The sequence below is a fragment of the Microtus oregoni genome, unplaced genomic scaffold, assembly GCF_018167655.1.
Source record: "Microtus oregoni isolate MIOR12 unplaced genomic scaffold, Mior012 000053F_ref0000044, whole genome shotgun sequence".
Taxonomy (NCBI): domain Eukaryota; kingdom Metazoa; phylum Chordata; class Mammalia; order Rodentia; family Cricetidae; genus Microtus; species Microtus oregoni.
In genome coordinates this window covers 11,131,288-11,152,660 of record NW_024543829.1, presented here as the reverse complement: position 1 = coordinate 11,152,660, position 21,373 = coordinate 11,131,288, and the positions used below count along the sequence as shown (strand labels likewise).

The 21,373-nt window shown below is 42.6% G+C and overlaps 1 protein-coding gene across 3 annotated transcripts in view; it reads left to right on the top strand.

Moving 5' to 3' along the window:
- Window positions 1-21,373, top strand: part of Vps13b (vacuolar protein sorting 13 homolog B) — a 470,084-nt gene that overhangs the window by 313,318 nt on the left and 135,393 nt on the right. For all 3 annotated transcript variants that reach the window (XM_041637454.1, XM_041637453.1, XM_041637452.1), the window contains 2 exons: window positions 912-1,049; window positions 18,928-19,332. In XM_041637454.1, coding sequence (XP_041493388.1) covers window positions 912-1,049; window positions 18,928-19,332 — 543 coding nt within the window. The remainder of the gene's footprint in view (window positions 1-911; window positions 1,050-18,927; window positions 19,333-21,373) is intronic.

Here is a 21,373-nt window from a genome sequence, read left to right as displayed (position 1 = left end):
CTTTAATAACACATTTCACATAGGCTGAAAATGGGATGGATGGGTTCTATGGAAAGAACATCTCTATAAAAATGACATTCAAGGGACATTAAAACACAGAGAATAAAGCAACAGTGAAATTGAAGAAAAACTGGGTATTGAAAAGATATTTTTAAAGCCTATTATATGCCAACATACAACAGTCATTTTTATTTAAAGAGTTATGTAAATAAAAAACTATAGATTTCCAAGCCTTTAAAAGCAAGTTCTTTGGCATTGCCTGCATCTAAAATATATTCTTAAAGGATATGTAATGCTAAACAGAAAAAAATGAAATATATAAAATGGAAAATATCAAATTAGGAAGAGTCTAAAGGTATAGTCATAATTAGAACTAATAAAAGGTTGACCAAACTTTATCATCATGGGAAATTGGTTTTTGGGAAGGCTACCGATGGCAACTTCAAAAGCTTAGCCATAAAAATGATTGCGATGTCAGACAAACTCTAAAACAGATCCAATTAACCCCAGAGTAGTTCTAATCTGTTGCATCTTTTGAAAGTGTATGGGCCTCATTTTTAAGCTGACGAGCTTGCCACTCTTCTCCTCCGTTTCCAGCATTGTGTGTGCAGTGGAAGCCAATCGTCAGAATTCACTCTTTACTGGTACACAGCCCTGTGACTTAAACACTGAAAGCATTTTGATCTAGTTCCCGTGTTCCTTGTGTACTTGGTCTATCTTCTTTAATACACACACACACACACACACACACACACACACACACACACCCGTATGCCTATAAACACTGGAAGTACTGGAGTTTGTATGCAGCAAGTTAACCATACTTTGATCTTCCTTGTCTGCCAAGAGTCACACACCAAACTGAGATGCTTGTGGTTTCATCATTGTTTCTCTTCAATTCTGTCACTCAGATCTTGGGAAGACTCTGCCCGAAGCCCTTGACTACAACACCGTGTGGCTACAGACAGTGCCTGGAGAAACAGACAGTAAAAGTGGAATTCCACCTTCCCTTGTTACGCTACAAATTAAAGACTTTCTTAATGGACCAGGTATGGAAATCATACTCAGGCACCTTATTTTCTGTGTGAAGACAGACACAGGCTCTCTTCCCAGATGATGAATAGTTGGCATATTTTTCAGAAGATGAGAAGATTAGCCTAAAGAGTCAAGGGCAAATGTTAGTCTGAGGGAGCAGCCAAGTCCTCAGTGACAGAGTTCCTGCCTATCAGGGCATAGTTGCCTGGAAGCTGAAACCTTGTATTTTCTTGTTGCTTTTTCAGAGAAATTAATTAATTTCTTTTCTCTTAATGTTCTTCTAAAGGAATTTATGTACTTTTTTGTTCCTTGGTTATCTTACTGCATATGAAGAAAATTATATGGATGATGGATAAGTTTCATGATACATATAAAAAGGGAGCATGCGTAGATGCGCGCACTTACTTTAAATGCATAAAGAAGGGTTTTGAGGTACAGTAAGCACTTGGCTGTAGATCGAAAGCTTCGTATCTAATCTTCACATATATGTGAAGAGCCACGGTTAGCTACTGCTGCTCTCCCTGTTCTGTGAATAAGGAGACTAGGACTGAGACATGAAAGCAGTAGTTGAGGTCTCGGGGACCCATGAGCTGTTGAGACCGTAGGTCTCTGTGCCTTTGAGGAGTTAACCTGGTTTGCACGATGCTGATGAGCACAGCTGGGTCAGTTTCCTCCTCTGTCTCCTCCTTTTACCTCTCACTCTCCCCACCCTGTTCCCATCCCTTTGGTGTGAGCTCCACTATTTGCTTACTGGAACTGACTGTGTTGAGTGTCATGTTTACTTAAAGGGCTTCACAATGTAATAGTATTCAAAGAAGTTTTGTTTTCTCCATGAGAAATTTAAAGCAGGGACATTAGACTGTCCCAAATCTCTAGTAGCAACTAAAAGGCAGCAGTTTTGAAGAGAGATACTATCCCTGTGTGGACCATGCTTAATGTGTGTGCTGTGGCCTGTCAGTCACTTCTGCATCGTGGTAGCTAGAGAAGACGGGTCCTACCTAGCAACAGTGGCGCACACCTTTAGTCCCAGCACTTAGGAGGCAGAGGCAGGCAGATCTCAAGTTGGAGGACAGCCTGTTCTACAGAGGGAGTTCCAGGACAGCCAGAGCTACACGGAGAAACCCTGTCTTGGATTAAAAGAGAAAAATAAAGGCCAGTCCTCCAGTCCTGATACCTGAACTGAGTAGACCTTGCACTGCCTGTGCTGGTCTTCACTGCCCCTGGCTCTGCAGCGCGAGTCTCCAGGGCAAATGGATGTTCTGATTCTGTTCATAGAAAATACACACATGTGATCTTAGGAAGTGACAGCAATGGGAGAAGCTGGTGGGTGGGGAACCCCAGATTTAGATAGCAGATGGGCCAGAAGAGTGTGGATCCTACTTCATAGGGAATGAGGAATATTGGATATTATTTAATCCAAACACAATCAATTGTAGGAGAAAAGTAACAATTTACATCCCTCTAACAAGACAGGAAAGAGTATCGCCACTGAACGTGTGGAGCATGCCCCCCCTCACTCCGTCGGTTGCGGGGTATTCCTGTTACAGACTACAAGACTGGACATGTTGGAACAAAGTGGAAGAGTTAAGAACGTGCAGTCAGCTGCTTGAGGAGAAACAGGAATTTGGGGTTACTTCTTACTTTTCATTTAGGTTCAGATTTCTTTCTAGACAGTGGAACAAGTTTTTCTCTGTCCCACCAGCTAGTTCGCAAATAATGACATGGAGACTTATTATTAATTATGAAAGCTTAGCCACTAGCTCCTATAACTTAAATCAACCCATTTTTCTATTACTCTAACATGTGGCATTACCTCTCTTCTTATCTTGCACCTCCTGTTTTCTGTCTGGGTCTCCTGGTGTCTCCCATGCACCTAGATTCCCCTCCTTTTCCTTTCTCTCCCCCAGAAATCCTGCCTATACCTCCTGCCTCGCTAGCTATTGGCCAATCAGTTTATTACACCAATCACAGCAAATATCCCACAAGACAGTCTTTCAGTTTGGCTACGAGGTTATCTTACAGTTCAGATTACTGACGTTGTTGTTGTTGTTATTGTTGTTGTTGAGGGACGGAGTCAGTGGCAAATTGAGCTCCATACTTGCAAGACAACCAGATGCATTTATATGAAGAAAAATGCCAGTATCTGAATAGTTACATATTCATAATTCTAGAATTTAGTGTGACAACATTGTAAAAACTCAAACATAGGAAATGGTTGTAAAGCATTTATATTTGTGTTTTTCTTAAGGTATTTTCAAAATTTGGAAGGAAATAGATATATATCATTTCTGATTGCATAGTTAAACATAGTGATAATGTACTTGTAAATTCAAACTTTTAAAATATTGATGTAATTGTTTTCCAACTATATGTCTTCAGTCTGAATTTGTACCTGATGCATCTCTGCAAATGGGGTTGTAGTGGGTGTGTCGCTGAAGTCTGTTTCTATTGCACTCCAGGTGAAGTGGGTGCTGCGAGTCTAGACATTACACCATTTGTAGAAAAGTGTCTTTTGTTTTGTTTTCACACTTATCTGTGTGCCTGTGTGTGCTGCACAGTGTTTGGTGACTTCCCACAGCGCACTGTGGCACACAGGTGTGCTTGCAGGGCGTCACCAGACAGCATGCAGGAGTTGGCTTTTGTACTACGGTGTTTTAATCTTGGTTTTTTTTTTAGTCTTTTGACTTTTGTGGGGCGGGGGGCACTACCCAGCTCCCAATAAATCCCACAGAGACTTATTCTTATTTACTACTGCCAAGCCTTAGGTTGGCTTGTTTCTTAAGAGCTTTTCTGAAATTATCCCGACTACCTTTTGCTCCAGGCTTTCCCTTTTCTTACTTGTGTATATCTTACTTTCACTCTGACTCCGTGGTCGGTTGTGTGGCTGCCCCACATCCTCGTTCTGTGTTGCTCTCCCTCTTTCTTTCTCCTTCTATTTATTCTCTCTGCCCCCCCCCCCCCACACACACACACCTGTCCTCTCTCCTGCCTCACTGTTGGCCTTGAGCTGAACACCTGAAGGCCTTCTGGACAGAGAACCACAGCTTCACAGAGTTAAACAAATGCAGCATAAATAAAAGTAACACATCTTTACATCATAAAACAAATGTTCCACAGCATAAACAAAAGTAACACCCCTTAAAATAATATTCCCAACAGTGTTGATCTTAGTGGTGGAACTGGAGTTGTCAAGCTTGGTAATAAGTGCCTTTACTACCCTTTATGTCATTGTGCTCGCCTGGGAAGATTTTATATGCCTGAATAAAATCCCTTTTAGATTTCTGTGAAAGCACGCATCATTTCCCATCACAACTGACAGTTTTCCAAAGGCACCAATGACAGTTGAGCCAAGCTAGACATTGTTGGTAGAGGAGAGTGGCACAGAGGAAGAAGAGGAAGTGTTAACTTGCTTACTCTATTATGAAAAACATTGAACGTGGTTCAAGTTCTGCAAACACTAAAACATTTTTACCCCAAATACATTTATTTGTTTATTTTGTATTAAGGGACTGTTAGTTGGAATAGCATATCAGCTCTGTGACATACCTTCTAAACACTAACAACTGAACTGCTTTAAAATTTACTGAGACAAAATCTCCCTTGTGGTGAACGATGTCAGTTCCACCCAACTGTCCCATTTCTCTCACGGTTTTGCCAGGTTGTTGTCCCATTATATTCAAGAGTTCAGGGCTGGAGAGATGGCTCAGTGGTTAAGAGCACTGTCTGCTCTTCCAGAGGTCCTGAGTTCAATTCCCAGCAACCACATGGTGGTTCACAGCCATCTGTGATGAGATCTGGCGCCCTCCTCTGGTGTGTGGGCATACATGGAGGCAGAATGTTGTATACATAATAAATAAATAAATCTTTAAAAAAAAAAAAAGAGTTCACAAGAGCTGCCGCTAAAGTAGGATTAGTTAAAAGGGAAGCCACAAAGCACATTAACAATAGTCTCACATATAAAGAGTATATTCTGGTGTACATATTAGCAACTCAATAAAATTTGGGGCTTTTGTTTGTTTTTATTTTGCCTTACCTCTAAGAGGACGGTCGCTTGTGCTAGGACTAGAGAGCAGTGCAGCTGACAGTGTTCTCCATCACTGTTTCTTTGCTTTGGTAGAAGCATCACAAGTAGCACAAAGCATAGCAAATAATACTTCTAATTTTATTGGCAACATCAGTGTTAGTATTAAAGTCTTTTTGCGACTTGTTTTTAAACTCAGTTTGTACATCAATCATTTCCAAAGAATGTCTTTCTGCTACATCTCTAAATTGTATTTTGAAATGTTGAGGGAAAACTGCCTACCCTTCAAGTTCCCTCAAAGGTTATGAAGGTGGTTGCTCTTGGATTGTCTTTCAGATCCATTTTGAGGCTTGGGCTCTCTCAACAAGGTGCCACAAATACTGTCCTTTGGCATTTAAATTGGTAAAAATGAGGTGTTGAGTACTGTGTGTGTTTGTGTGTGTTATTTAAATAGTACCTCAGGCAACTGACAGATCTAACCCCCACATCACAAGTTCCTCCAAAGTCCTCCAGGCCCCACCTCATTCCTCAGAGGCAAACAGTGCCCATTAGCAAGGTCACTGGCTTGGTGAAACCCGGGAGCTGCAGCTACCACAAACTCTGGAACGTTACTTCCAGCAGGTGAAAGATTAGTTGGAACAAATTGGAACCATTGCAGTTCAGCTATCCTGGTTTCTTTCAACCTGTTTTTAAAATGTCGTCATTTGAATACACAGTCTAAGCCCTGCGGAGCAGCCCACAGCAGGTTAATTTGAATCGTATGAAGTGTCAGTGCCCTCGGCTGACGTGAGTTCTGTTCCATGTGTGAAGCCATAATAAATCCATTCCCAACCGAGGAAAATTCCCCGTGAGAAGCTGAACTAATCCCGGCCTTACACTGGCATGCTAGCCCTGTAATTGAAAGCAGGGCACCTGTTCCCGGACAGTTAGCCGACATAGGGAAGAGCCGGTGCTGGTCAGATATTTTCACACTGAGAAGCCACTCGTACTTGGCGCAGCTCAGATTCCGCTGTGGAGCGCTCACTCTGACATCACACACAAGTGCAGGAATGTGCTCACTTCAGCCCAGCTCAGAGTTTGTTAGCCATAGCTGTTCTTAACTTGGAGAAATCTTTTTTTAAAAAAAAAAATAATAATTTAATCAGAGCTGACACATGAGCAGAACTGGTAAGGACACAGCCTTTTCTAATTAACTCGAGGTCATTTGTAAAGACTTGTGGCTCCCTGGGATATTTTTTTCCCACTGATCTTTTGCAGAAAAATTTCTGAACCACTGTCACTTTAGCCATGAAGTGATGTTTAACCAATAACAAAGAACACAAGTGTCCAAGTGGGGTATCATTCTGAGTCATTTCTGTTTTACTATGAAGTAATAATTAGCCTACCTCATTCATCATTATTGAAGTAAGTAATGAGATTATATCAGACACAGGTTCCGAAGGGGTTGCCTTTCTTTCCATCTATTGTATATTGCTTCATAGTTGAAGCTGCTGAGCTGGGCTTAGGTTATGTGTTAGAAATGCTGCTGGGGCCTTTTTTCTCTAAGAGTCTCTTGTTGAGTCTTTCCCTGATTAACATGTTCATTAATTTATACATTTAGTTTTTCTCATTCCTTTTTAGTTTTGAATTGGTTTTATCTCTCTCTCTCTCTCTCTCTCTCTCTATATATATATATATATATAATTATATGTAATCTGTTTTCCTTTACTTATTCATAATCTTTTTTTAATTTTCTCATACATTACATCCCAATGGCAATTTCCCCTCCTCTGCTCATCCCAGCTCCCTCCCCCTTCTCTCCAGATCCCCCCAGATCCCCCCAGATCCAATCCTCCTCCATTTCCCTTCAGAAAAGATCAGGCCTCCCAGGGATATCAACCAAGCATGGCATAACAAGATGCAAATAACACTGGGCACAAACCCTTGTATCAAGGCTGGACAGGGCAACCCAGCAGGGGGAAAGGGTTCCAGGAGCAGGGGGGAAAGTCAGAGACAGCCCCACTCACACAAGAACATTTGTTGGGGTGCAATGTGTAGTGCAGGACGGTTGGAGAAAGAAGGCTCTCTAAGGCCTCTGTGGCAAAAGAAGGTCATTCCTCTCTGACCAACTGAACCCCAACAGCCATACAAAGGTATATTTACTGTTACACAAAGTATTTCCTTGTACCAAGGCCCCTAACCTAATTTACATGTCCTACTACGAAAGGAGAGCATCACATGCCCCCAGGACTCTAGTCCTTTATCGTGTACTGTTTGCAGTACACAATATTACAAGGACCTCAGGTATGCCTGAGGTGTCCAGTGATCAAAGTCATGGGGTGCCTACAATGCCCCTTCAGCAAAACCAGCATTGTTTTCCACAAGGATTCTTTACTACAATAATTCTTCAAGGTCAAAGTACTTCAAGAAAATGGCTGTTCATTCTTATGTCCATAATACAGTAACTCTGCTAAATCTACCCTATTTTTCCTTCCCAGGTAGATGTGTGTTCCCCTTGAGCCATCATCCTTCTTACTTAGTCTCTCTGGGTCTGTGATTGCGCATGGCTATCCATCCTCAACTGTTTCTCTTCTGCGGACCTATTGGATTTGAATTAACATGTATACATACGTGCTCTGAAAAGTAATGAAACAGCCCCTAGGTACAATGACACACCATTTAGACGGATATTATATGGGGGTAAAGTAGAGGTTTCAAGGTTTAAATCCCGTGTGCGTGTGTATAAATATGTGTGTATTATATTAGCTTTTCTTGGTGGAACTCTGCTCTTAGGTTCTGCTGTTACTAAATCAGCTACTCAATGGGATTTATTCAGTGTTATTTTAAACGTTGTTGGTGTGAGGGTATATGTAAGATAGGCTGAAGAATGAGGAACTCAAGGTCATCACAGCTGTACAGTAAGTTCCATGTGTCAAAGGCAGGGAAGGGGGTTTCTGAAGAAATTCCAAGAAAAAAAAAACACCTATAATTTTGGCATTATTCACGTAGTTGCTGTGTGTGCCTGCATTGCCTCACAACGTGGCAAGTATAAGGAATCCGATGACAACTGCAGAAGTCCCTTCTCCTTTTCCACCTTGTTGGGTCCAGTGTCCAAGATGAGGCTGTCATTTATGGTGGAAACATCTTCATCCACTGAGCCATCTTACTGATATTCTTTGGTGAGGAGATGGGGGTGCTAGTGATATTATCATTTTTATTATATTTTTATATTTTTTCATTTTACAGACCAACCATAGTTCCCCCTCCCCCTCCTCTCTCTCTCACTCCTCCCAATCCACCACCAACCACTCCTCAGAAAGGGTAAGGTCTCCCACGGGGAGTCAACAAAGCCTGGCCTATTTAGTTGAGGCAGGACCAAGCCCCACCCCACCCCCCCTCTTCCTGCATCAAGGCTGAATAAGGCATCTTAACCGAGTCAGGAAGATTCAAAGTGAAAAGAAAAATATCTCTAAAGTCTAAACAATTTTTTTTTTCTTGATGTTGCCCTGGTACTTACTTGAGAAGGCCCTTCCTTTAGTCACTGGAGTCTTGGCTCCGGTTTGATCCAGTTTTCTGCCACTGTAGGGCTCACATGTACAGTTAAGAAACATAAACAAGTCAATAAAACCCTAAGATCCTTAATGTTTTCGTTTCCTGAGCACATGGGTTCCAGTGTCAGCATATTATCATGGTTTCTTTCCCCATGATTTATGGAAATGAGCAGTAAAGGTGATGTTGAACTGCCAGTCAAGGAATGGACCGAGACTTCAAAGCAGGAGAGGTTTTCATTATTTTACCCTTAGTTTTTCAACTGTAATTCACAATTTTGAAAGTGGATTTCATGTCAAAAGTGGATAGTATTTGGGTGTTTTTCATTTTTTTTTTTTTTTGAGACAGGGTCTCACTATGTAGCCCTACTGACTGGAGCTCACTATGTAGACCAGGCTGGCCTTGAACTCAAAGAGATCACCTGCCTCTGCCTCCTGAGTGCTGGAATTAGCGTGTGAATTACCACATCTGCCAAAATGAGTGTTTTTTAACAAGAGACATTCCTTTTTGAAGATTGTATACATGTATGTAATATATCCTATTTATATCCCTCTCCTATTACTACCCCCTATCATATCTCCTTCCCAACTTGGTGTTTTGTTTTTTAAATGACCTCCTAAGTCTAATTAGTGCTGCCCATGTGTGTATGTACTTGGGGTCATCCACACGGGCATGGGCAACCTACCAGTGCTCCCTCCAAAAGAAAAGCGATCTCCCAGAAACCATCAGCTGCTATTCACTTCTTAGCAACCAAAGCCTTTCCCTATTCTATGCTGGAACTTTTGCTCTCTTGATTTGTGTAGGTAACCAAGCTGCAGTGAGCTGCTGTGGAGCGGTCATGTCTAAAGGCCAGTGTGTCACAGCTCTCCTCCCCATCATCTTGCCCCACTCTCTCTGTGCCTGAGTCTGTGTTGAAGAGCAATATGTCTCTGCATTGACCGCTACCCTCTTCAGGAAGAAGCTTCCCTAACCAGGTTGAGAGCATCACAAATCTATAGATACAAATAAACATTTATTAGAGAGTTTGATTGCGTGGCCACTTAGCAAAACAACATGAATAAATTCTCTCTTAGGGCCTATGACCTCCCTAGCCATGGGTTTCTACCATGTTTGTAGTACCAGACATGAATTCCTTCCTGTATAGCAGACCTCAAATCTGATCAAGAGTTTATTGCTCCCATAGTCTTTTGCCTACTGAACCCATCTTGCTTATATGGCAGGTCATTGTTGCAGTCTGTAGAGTCAGGTAAGACTGTTGATGTCTCTTCTCCCCAGAGCGTGCTTTCAGCTGTATGGAAGCTAGCCTGCAGGGATAGAGTTTCCTGGTCAGTTCACATTGATTTTTCTCCTTTATTCAAACTCCAATTTAAAAAAAAAAAGATTTGATTAGCCTATTAGTTATTAACTTGTGTTTTTCATACATCCTTAATTTAATTAGTGTACTTCCTAACCCTACATTTCTCCTGTCCCCTAATCCCAAGTCCACTTAAATGTTAGTTCTCAGTATTTTCCTTTCCCAGTTCTTTTGTATCACAGCTGTTGTCCTCTCCTTTTATTGTAATTTTTACTTGAGTTAGCATTGCATTTTTGGAAGGGGCTAGTAGATTGTAAGTGAGAAAAGTGGAGAGGGGGAATACTGGGGCCAGGAAGGTTCAAGCAGATAGTGGGATGATAGGCATGGGATAGGGGAAGGGTCAGCCAAAATTGTGAATGTGTATGTGATGAAACAAACTGATTTTTAAATAAGCCTTTTGTCTTTTTATGTAAGTTTTTCTCAAATCAAATCATCCTTTTCACCCTTCCTTTTGCTCATCCCTTCCACTTCTCTGGTCAGATTCTTCACAGCTGCTGATGCTGAGGGTGTTGTGGCGTCCCCCCACCCCTGTGCTCCCATCTCTGATCCACTCTCCTATTAGTTAAGGCCTTTGACCTGGTCCTTTCCCCTCTGCAGTGCATGTGCCACAGGCCCTGCCTCTAAGCTCCTCCTACTCAAGAGTTCTGCCTCTCCTGCCCCTCTCCTCTGCCCTCAGGATACCAAGTCAGAACTTTCCTCACTCCTTCCTTCTCTGCGCCTTCCTCTGTGTTTCCTAATGTGGGTGGTGTTTTTGTTGGTTTGTTTGTATTTAACCTGGTTCCTGTTTGCTTGTTCACATGAGACTGTGTTGTAGTGGGTTTGGTGCTGTCCCATCGGATGCAGATGCCATCCGAAGAGCTGTTTGTGTGATGCTGGCAGTCCCTGGTCCTCAGTGCCTGCGTTCTGGGAGGCTGTAAATACCGGCTTCCTGCTTCTTGGTCTTTTCTTTGATTTACTTTAGCTGTCATCATGCCGAAAAGAGAAAGAGGCTCTCGCCTATTATTTGGTTATTCTGTGTATCTGTCATCAAAAAGCAGAGTAAATTCTTACTTCCTTCTCATTATTTGTCCATTTCAAAAGTGAGTTGGGTTTCTATCTCATCCCAATGATGGCCAACTGGTTGTTATTCTACGGTGTCATTTTAAACTGGTTCTTTTCAACGATGTTCAGATTGTAGCATCATTTGATAGTAGGAGCCTCTCTTGACATTTTGAGACCTGATGCTCACTCCCTTGAGAATTCATGCTTCCTGTTCTTCTCACATGTGTGGTCTAATCCCCTCCTCCCCCCGCCGCCCCCGACTGCGCTGTAGTCTAAGTCCCTTCCCTGCATGTCACTCTGCTCTCGGTGACTGCTCATGTCAGAAGCAGCTAATAGAAATAGATAACAGAAATCTCACTACACTGTAAACTCACAGCGTCCTCTCCCTCCAGAAGGCCTGATTCATTGTCACTATTGAGAAACTCCAAAATTAGTGGAACCTTTGATATATTTAGCCCCTCATTAGTTTCTTCTCTTGCCACAGCAACAGAATCCCTAACACAAAGAACTTTAGGAAGGAGTGATTCATCCTGGCTCGGGATCAGAGCAGGTGGTCTGTCTGCAGGGCCAGCATGAGCAGCTCCTGTTCATGGTGATGGAGGCTACCCACTCATATCTCAGTGAGTCAGGAGCAGAGGAAGGGGTTCTGGATTCAGCTGACTTTCTCACTCCCCTTCATATCCAGGACAGACCTCCATCCATGGATTAGTACTGCTCACTCCTGCCTCAGTCAGTTCTCTTCAGAAACACCCTCATGGGAGCTCCCACAGGTGCACATCACTGGACCGCCAATCAAAATTAACAATCACGCCCTCATCTAGACTTCCCTGAGGAGAGAGGCTGCTGCTGTGGTGCACTCCGGTGTGTCCCTGCTGTGGTGCACTCCGGACAGTCCCTGCTGTGGTGCACTCCGGTGTGTCGCTGCTGTGGTGCACTATGGTGTGTCCCTGCTGTGGTGCACTCCGGACAGTCCCTGCTGTGGTGCACTCCGGTGTGTCTCTGCTGTGGTGCACTCCGGTGTGTCCCTGCTGTGGTGCACTCCGGACAGTCCCTGCTGTGGTGCACTCAGGACAGTCCCTGCTGTGGTGCACTCCGGTGTGTCCCTGCTGTGGTGCACTATGGTGTGTCCCTGCTGTGGTGCACTCCGGTGTGTCCCTGCTGTGGTGCACTCTGGTGTGTCCCTGCTGTGGTGCACTCCGGTGTGTCCCTGCTGTGGTGCACTCAGGACAGTCCCTGCTGTGGTGCACTCCGGTGTGTCCCTGCTGTGGTGCACTATGGTGTGTCCCTGCTGTGGTGCACTCCGGTGTGTCCCTGCTGTGGTGCACTATGGTGTGTCCCTGCCGTGGTGCACTATGGTGTGTCCCTGCTGTGGTGCACTCCGGTGTGTCCCTGCTGTGGTGCACTCCGGTGTGCCCCTGCTGTGGTGCACTATGGTGTGTCCCTGCTGTGGTGCACTCCGGTGTGCCCCTGCTGTGGTGCACTCCGGTGTGCCCCTGCTGGAGACTTCGCAGTCTCACCTTCAATGAACACACATTGATTTCACTTCAGCAGCCTTCTAGGTTTCTATCTAAGTCTTCTGACTTCACAATCTCCATTTTCCACTATCATCAGGAATATATTTATTTGAACAATGTAACAAAAATCAGAATTTGAATTATTGGGTAACAGAAAATGTATATGATCCAGTAGTAAGAGGTAAGTGCATTATAACTAAGTAGTAAAAAGGTTTGGTTAAAATGATCAGGAAGTCAAGCTGGTTGGAGCATGTTACTGCTGTGTTCTTCGCTCACTCCCTCACGTAGGGCTAGGGATACCGCTGTCCGTCTGCACAGCCATCCTCCTGGGCTGAGCTTTAGTGCTCTAAAATAAAATCTTATCTTTTACAAATAAAACTCCAAAGGAAGGAACACTTAACGATGAAGCTTTCCTTCATAGATGTTAAGATGTGAGTATAACAAGCCATATTGAACCCATTGGTTTTTTTGTAAAAGATTTGAAAATACATCATAAATGTAAGTGATATGACTAATGGCGTAAGTCAAGCTGGCACTTCTGAATGAGAAAATAGCTGGGACCGTTTTCAGGAAACTTCTCCCGTTGGTGTTTGGTCCCCCACAAGGTGTGCATACCATAACCTCATAACCTAAGGAGAGTCACCCTGGGGTTTGAATTATTGTAATATGATTCCTTCCCGCTCACTGTTAAGTCACCTTGCAGGATGATGGAAGCATGAAATAACTGTAATTTATTTGTATTGGTCTAATCGTCTTTAACTCAATAGTCAGTCCGTCATTCTGTTTCCTGGTAGCTGTTGAGAGAGTTTGGAAGGGCAATTAGGATCTAATAATTGACAGCCAGGGGTTTATTTGGTAATTTAAAGATACAAAATATGTTCCAGGCTTGGTGAGAAACTTGATCTGGCAGACAAGATGACTCAGCTGGGACATTCCGTTACTGTATTTTTCTAAAATCTCAACTTTGAAAATAGTCCATTTATTAAAGTTCAGTAAGGATTATGAAAAAATTCAAAACTCTCAAGATGAAGAATCCGATAATAATTGGAATAAAGCCCACATTAACAGTCTGTGCCGATTTAGTTAATGTTTACTATTCGCACATAGCATTATTCTATATAACTCCCCGTGTCTCCACTGAAAACAGTTCTGAGTCTGTTTCTTTCATTTTTAATAGTGATGAGTTTATTGTATTTTAGCAATTTGATGGCCCAGTTTTTATTTTTCTATGTGTATACATAACACACTTTTTCTTACAATTTTTCCATTTCTAAAAATATCCTCCTTGTGCTTGTGAAATTGAAAATGCTCATCATGAAGGTACTAATTTTCTGCCACAAACACACACACACACACACACACACACATCTTAAGAATGTGGAAGCCTATTGACACTTGGTAGTACAATGTTGCGGGAGGTCCATTGGGGCGTGGTCTCTCAGTGGCTATTGGCTGGAGGAGCGGAAGGACCTCTGTGTGTCACAGAGCAACACCACAACTATCAGGACAATTTACTGAATGAGCAGGCATGACAGTTGTGATGTCAGTGGAAGAACTCAGACATGCTGCTGAGCTCTCTGTGCCAACAAGTGTGCACGTTCCAGGCACTTGCCGGGCTGACTGGCGGAGGGGCGCTGCCTGGTAGAGTGGTCTCACCTCATTGCCTCTTGTCCAAAGGAGGCTGCACAACAACAGCCTGTTCTTCAGCAGGAAGGCTCTACGGTCTCCCTACAGGGAGAGGACCTCTGTACATATGTATGCATACAAGCATTTGTTTTTTTAAATGAATAATTTTAGTGTTTTAAACACCACCACGTCTCTTTGAAAAGCTAGCATTACACTTACCTTGTGCTATGTGTAGCTCTCGGATTTCAGGCTTCCTGAGAACCTTCCTCAGCTGCTGCTCATTGATGAAGAGAATTTACTTATGATATCACATTTGTCCTCATCAGATCCTGAAGAACTGACACACAGAGCAGCTTGGACATGACTGCACAGGGTCACGGCTGGTGCTCTAGGGCCAGGGAGGTGCTCAGTGGTAGGTGCAAGTCACTCAGAATCCAGGCCCTGCCCCAGGTCAGCAGAAGCCACACTTCACACTCAGGAGACAAAATTGATGTCTGAGAATGGAAACACTCGGACATGATTTTCATATTCTGAGGAAGCTGTGCTTCTGACGTTCTGAGACTTAAGAGTGGCCTGTGTAAGAATGCATGTCCCATGGCACTGCTCATAGTCCTGTTTCTGCCTTAGAACAAGACCCTGCTGATCATGTCTGCAGTGGCAATCTCCTAGAGTCTCTTAAAAGAAAGCGAAGAAGACAGGAAACCGTACTTGCCCTAATTAATTACACATACGCCTTCTTCCTTTTTACTATTATGTGAATAAATACTGTGGGCCGTCCTTTCATCTGCTTGAGGAAACGTGTCTTTTCAACTTCAGATTATTCAAAAAGTTATATTCAGTAGAATAAAAATAATACAGCTCAGATACATGTATAGTTGAATATTACCAAAATGACTAGGTTTTTAGTATACATTTCTTTTTCTGAATTAATAGGAATTTGAACTCTACTGATTTACAAAAGTCTGCATTTAACATTTGTTTTGCCACATGATCACAATATGTGAAAGACTATTTATTCCCATGATAAAGTATTTAAGATTCCCCCAAACTGACCTGTGCTTTCGAGTTTTACTGACTAAGGCTTGGGTTTAAAGCTCCTAATTTTCATCTGCTACATCTTATGATGTTAATAAATTTAATAATAATCCTATAATTTTCCTGACATTTAGAAATAGTATTGCACTGCCGGGCGGTGGTGGCGCATGCCTTTAATCCCAGCACTAGGGAGGCAGAGGCAGGCGGATCTCTGTGAGTTCGAGGCCAGCCTGGTCTACAAGAGCTAGTGCCAGGACAGGCTCCAAAGCTACAGAGAAACCCTGTCTTGAAGAAGAAAAAAAAAGAAAAGAAAGAAATAGTATTGCATCATTCTCAGATTCTGAAAAGGGGCCACCATGACCTCATCGTTTATGGTTCAGAATAAATGTTGAACTGTCTTGTGTGGACTCTGGGAGAAGTAGAAACTTAACTTGAAGAGCACACTGAGGCTTTAGGTATTCCCTGCCTGGGGGAAGTCTGGCTCCATGTGAAGTGAGCTAAAGGTGGACCTGTTAGACCCACAAGGTCATGTAAGCCCATTTTACTAGCCTTTGTGGTCATATGTGAGACTCAGATGTGGAGGGGTCTTTCCTGTTCCCCATCGAGTGCTCAATAGCCATTCAAGTAATTGTTTTTCATTACTATGCAACAAAGTTGCCTTCTGTTGTACAAGTCCATGAATTTGAATGAGACATAACTGCATAGCCCTCTTAAACAGAGCCACATACCCCTCTTACCCCTACTTATTATACTGCCATTCTCTTACCTTTAATGTACCATACTTAATAAATTTTAATTTAGTTTATAAATTTTTAAAACTGTGAATCATGCTTTTCTGTGCCATCTACAAGAATTGTGTCTTATCTCTAGAATGCCAAGACTCCTTACTTTTCTACCTGGAAACTCACCTATGTTTCTTAAAAAATGTTATATTGTACCTTATACTTAAATCCATTACACATTTTAATCTAGTTTTTGAATGAGGTTGGGGTCGAAGTACTTGTTTCTTTTTGTATATATATCTAACAACACTTGCTAATACAACTTTGTTTATTTTGTGTAATTGCTTTCGTGACTTTTTCAGAAATATGTGTTTGTACCCTTTCTGGATTCTATGTTATGATCAATGAAACACATGCACGCACTTCACAGTCAAAAAATTAAAAGAAAACACAATAATATACATAATCGAGACTCTCTGCGTATACTCCATTTTTACGTGGCTTTTCTCACTATTAATTTTTAATAATTATTGTATTATCTTTACTCCTTTAATCTATGGCTGTTTTCTGTTTCTTTAAAGACTTTGTTTTATTTTTTTATAAGCTATTTATTTTCTTTTATGACTCTCTTTCTTTCCTCTCCCAAGCCTACATACATTTATCCAACACTGTGACCCATTTAGAGGTCTTTCATTTATAAATCTGTCCTATTGTATATCTGTAATTCTCTACTGTCCAGGAGCACTTCTTAAAATGCTAAGCACTTCTTAAAAACTTAAGCTGCACCATTGCTAGGGGAAACACAGCAGTGCCTGACTGCCCCGCCCAGCCCAGCATGGCGGAGCTGTTTGCTGCCTCTGAGAGCCATGCTCACTCACATCCCCATTTTTAGGCACACAGCCAGTCTATGTTGCCATTAAGCAAGTTGTAAAATTTTGCCCATAAAAACCATTTAAATGCTCCATAGCAAGACCTCCTTAGAGTTCATGCTGGCAGCATGGCCCAGAAAGCCAGCATTCCAAATGTGTGTGACTTTTTTCCTGCTACCACTGAATCAGGAAGATCTCTCTTAAAGGAGCTGCAGCATGCTACCAGCAAGCAAAGCCCATTCGGGAAAATAAATGTGACTAAACTTTGTTTTCTAGTGTTTAGAATTTCTTTTTAAGCTTTGTCAGGTTTTACATGGATTTAGCCCCACATTGGGAGTCAATTTGTTGGAGGAGAGCCGCTTGTTGGTTCCCAGCTGCTTAGCCCCAAAATAATCACACAGAAACCATAGTATTTAAATCACTGCTTGGCCCATTAGCTTTAGCTTCTTATTGGCTTACATATTAATTTTGCCCACCTCCTTTAATCTGTGCGTCACCACCAGGTCATGGCCTACCAACAAAGTTTCATCATGTCTGTCTATGGCAGTGGCTCCATAGCTTCTCCCTTGACTCCCCCTTCTTTCTCCCAGCATTCAGTTTAGTTTTCCCTGCCTGCCTAACTTCTGCCCTGCTATAGGTCTAAAGCAGTCCTTTATTAACCAACAATATTCACCACATACAGAGGGTAATCCCACATCATTTGCTTTTCAGAATCTCCCAAGTAGCCATCTTGGAGATTTTACAGTCGTCTTTCCAGTGGGAGAGACGATATTCCTCTCCTACTTGGGTTCCTAAAACAGTATTGAAGGAGTAAATGCACAGCAGAGGAAAAGTGCATTATGTGCTTAATAACTTTGCCATCGGGAATGGTAAAACAAGCTAAAACCAATTTTCCTAGACCCAGAAATTTTATTCATGTTCACATCAGGACCTACATATGTTGTGTGGGTAAGCAACCATATAGAATTTATATTTTTATTGATATAAACAAATTACAACAGATATGAATGAAGTCTCTTTTGGACAGTAGTTGTGCCTAGATGGGTTCAGCTAGTTTCCATCTAAATGAGTGTGTCATTTGGGATCTGCAGTAATGTGGAGGAGACTTCTTAAAGAGCCTGCTTCTAAACTCACTCCAGTTGTGCCTTGTGTTTGTAGGATGGAGAGCCCCAAGTCCTGACTAGCTGTTGTCCAACTGTAGGGCCAGCGTGTTTCTCCTCACCTTCCTTAGGCTTCGCATCTCTAACTTTCCCTGGTATCTCTTTCTGGTGCCTTTGATCATCTCCATCTCACTAACCTGGGGCCTTGAGCGTAACCATGGACTCCTTTACAGCAGAGCAGTATCTCTGCTCTGTCTAGCTCAGTAGCCAGGGGACGGGACTCTTAGGGGGACGTTCATTATTAGAATTCTTCCCGCCACAGAACCAGATTAGTATCTTCAAAAATGTTCCAGAACCCAAACACACGTTTCATGTTGAAGCCTGGTGTCGTGTACTGAGGACAGAGGATATGTAGTTAGGGTCTTCTTAACTAGCAGGACATGTAACTCATATAAACACAGTATACAGATGTAGAACCCCAAGGAGGAACACATGCTCCACCTTGTGAACCAAGTTCTTAAAGAAAATGCTGAGCAGTATTTGAACATTAGAGATTATCCAGACACAGTAGAGACACATTGTACCCATGAACAAATGCCTGTGTTAGACATAGTAAGGACCAGGAGAAGTGGGTTCTATATATGGAACCTTTAAAGGTGAGACAAGCAGGAGCTACAGCTTAAAGGCAATATTTTTTCTTGTATCAAAGGAACTTGACTTTTTATATCATAAATGAATAGGAGTCAATAAAGAGTTGTAAACAGAAGTAAGTGTCATGACCTGTGCTTGGGCCCTAGAGCCCTCAACAGGGGAAGAGAAGGAATTAAGAAAGTACCAGTTTCAGATAGGTACCAAACTGGAAAGCCTGCTTCAGTTTGCCATAGAACCCGAAGGGAGAAGGACCTGTCCAGGTGTGGGCCACTAAGCAGCTCAGTAATACTCTCCTTTGGTCAGCTACACGTGGAGAGGTGACAAGTAAAGACGCACTGCGCTGGCACTTTGATTAACATTTAATTAGAAACCTCCGGTAAGTTTAATTAGAGAGCTCCAGTGAGTTTCTTTCCTTTTTTTTTTTTTTATAGCTGACATCAACTTGGATGTATCAAAGCCTTTGAAAGCTAACTTGAGTTTCACCAAACTGGATCAGATAAATCATTTTTTAAAGAAGATTAAAAAGGTACACAGCTTTGAACATAGCAAAGATACCTCAGCCCCATCGGACACTATCCTAAATAAGGACGAGCCTCCCGTCTCCAGATGTTACCGCGGAAAGTCATCTCAGCCCAGAGTTCACTGTGATGGAGTGCAGACTTCTTTTCAAGAAAACATGTGGAGAGCCACTTCCTGCTTTCAAAAAATTTCTGTCCGCACTACCCAGATTGTGGTCTCCATGGAAACCGTCCCACATCCTCATACACCGTGTGTGTTAGCATCGCTGTCAACCCTCAGTGGAAGCCTTAGTGTCAGAGCAGCACAAAGAGTACCAGGTGAGTGACGGAAGAAGGAGGGTGGGTGGAGGGAGGAGAGGAGAAAACAGCACCCTATGTTAGCAGATGAAAGGGCAGCATTTTATAGATCTGTGCTATGTGGAAATAAGTTCCAGAGTCACTAGAGATTCGGACATTTCTAGCTTGTGACCTTATTGCAGAGATGCTGGTTCAGTGCAGTTTGGAGTAGAGCTGTTGTCATTTTGTTGAGGTTGTGATGTCCTGTGAGCCTGGGGTATTCCAGGCCCTGAACGGCGCCCTCCAACAGCCCTGTCCACCTCCTGAGGCTCGCTCTTGCCGTTGCCGTTAGGACTGTTCGGTCATAACTTTCTTTGAGCTGAGAAGGCTGTGACAGCATTTCAGCTTTTTTGAAACATTAGAACAGTACTTTTCACAGTGCGGTTTGTGACACGCAGTCTGTGACACGCGGTACAGTCTGTGACACATCAGATCACCTGAGACCGTGCTGGGAATGTGTGCTAGACCCCCGCCAGGCTACTGAATCAGACTCTGGGCACAGAGCCCAATAACCTGTGTCTTGTAAGCCTTGCAGGTGACTAATGCAGTACATTGCATCACTGGGAATGATTTATTCTAACATGAGAAGTTGCCATGGTAGCAGTGGCAAGAATGCCACTGAGGCATTTTGTCAAGCAGCAACACCTGGCCAGGGAAGGCTGAGCCTCTGTGTACAGCCCACCAAAGGCCTGCTGAGGACTGTGGCAGGGCAAGAAGCTGACTGGCCATGATGTCGCCATTTTTCTCTTTGGCTACTATGACTAAGTTGTTAGGTGCTTTTTCACACTAATCAGAAAGGGTGGGCACAAGGTCTGTGAAAAGAAAAGTCAATACGGGCAGGAAATAACCATTGCAGTTACAGACACTGCTACTGGGAAAGCTGAGAGCCACGTGCCAGACGAGTCCTCTAAGCAGATCTCAGGAGGGAACCGCACGTTTTCAGTCCTGCCTGTGTGGAGGAGGCTGTGCACTGACGGTCCTTGAGCTGTGTGCATCTTAGCTGCACACCAAAACGTAATGAAGTGGCAGCTAGAGACTAGTTGTGGTTTAGTTTTAGAAAGCCAGTTTGAACACAGTAGTTTTAAGAGGTTTTTTTGTTTGTTTCAGCTTTTATAGTTGAGTGGTAATAAATTCAAGCCAAAACATAGATGATTTCTTTTTCCTCACTGAAGTATTTGTAACCAGCCCAGCTAAAAACTCTTATTTCTTTGTTGTATTTAAAGTTAGAAATGGAAAATGCAGGGTTTGGGGGCATGAAAGATTCTCCAACCCTGAAAACTACAGTGTCAAGTCTGCTGTCCCATGCCTTTCTAGACACTGCCCCTCCGTCATGGCCGGGAAGGCAGGACCCAAACACGTCGGGCTGAGCTGTATGCAGGCCCTGCTCCTGTCTTGTCCTCACTCCCTCTAAACTCATTTGCTGGCTTTATTTTATTCACTTTTAAAGATATTTGTACTTCATAATTGTTTTCTCTGCAATACAATTGAAAACTTCTCATTTAGCCATATAAATGGCTAAATGAAAATTTATGAATAAATTATTTTTGAAATTTCCCCTTTTATATTAGAGAAATTATATACTCTCTTCTTTTATAATTATGTTCTTATCTTGTTAAACACAAAAATAGAAACTTGGGCTTTGATTTAAAAATACTTTAGATCAAACACTTTAAAGTTTTTTTGTGTCACATTAAATCAAAATTGAAATTAGTCATTTAATTGAAGAAATTTACAATGGTGAAACCATAACCAAGTTTAGTCAGCAGAATCCGTTGTGTGTAAGTTAGCTAAGCCTGGAGCGGGCTCTAGTTGTTGCTGAAGGCTGGGGTCGGGGGCCTTGGAATAGAGATCTCTGCACAGCTCCTTCGGTTTGGGTTGTTTTTAGTAGTGGAGGAGAGCCTCCCTTTCTGCAGCCCAAGCTGCTCTGGAACTCACCTTGAAACAAGGCTATCCCTGAACTTGGCCATCACACCAAGATCACCACACAACTTAAAAGTACATATATAGTTATAACTATTTTAAA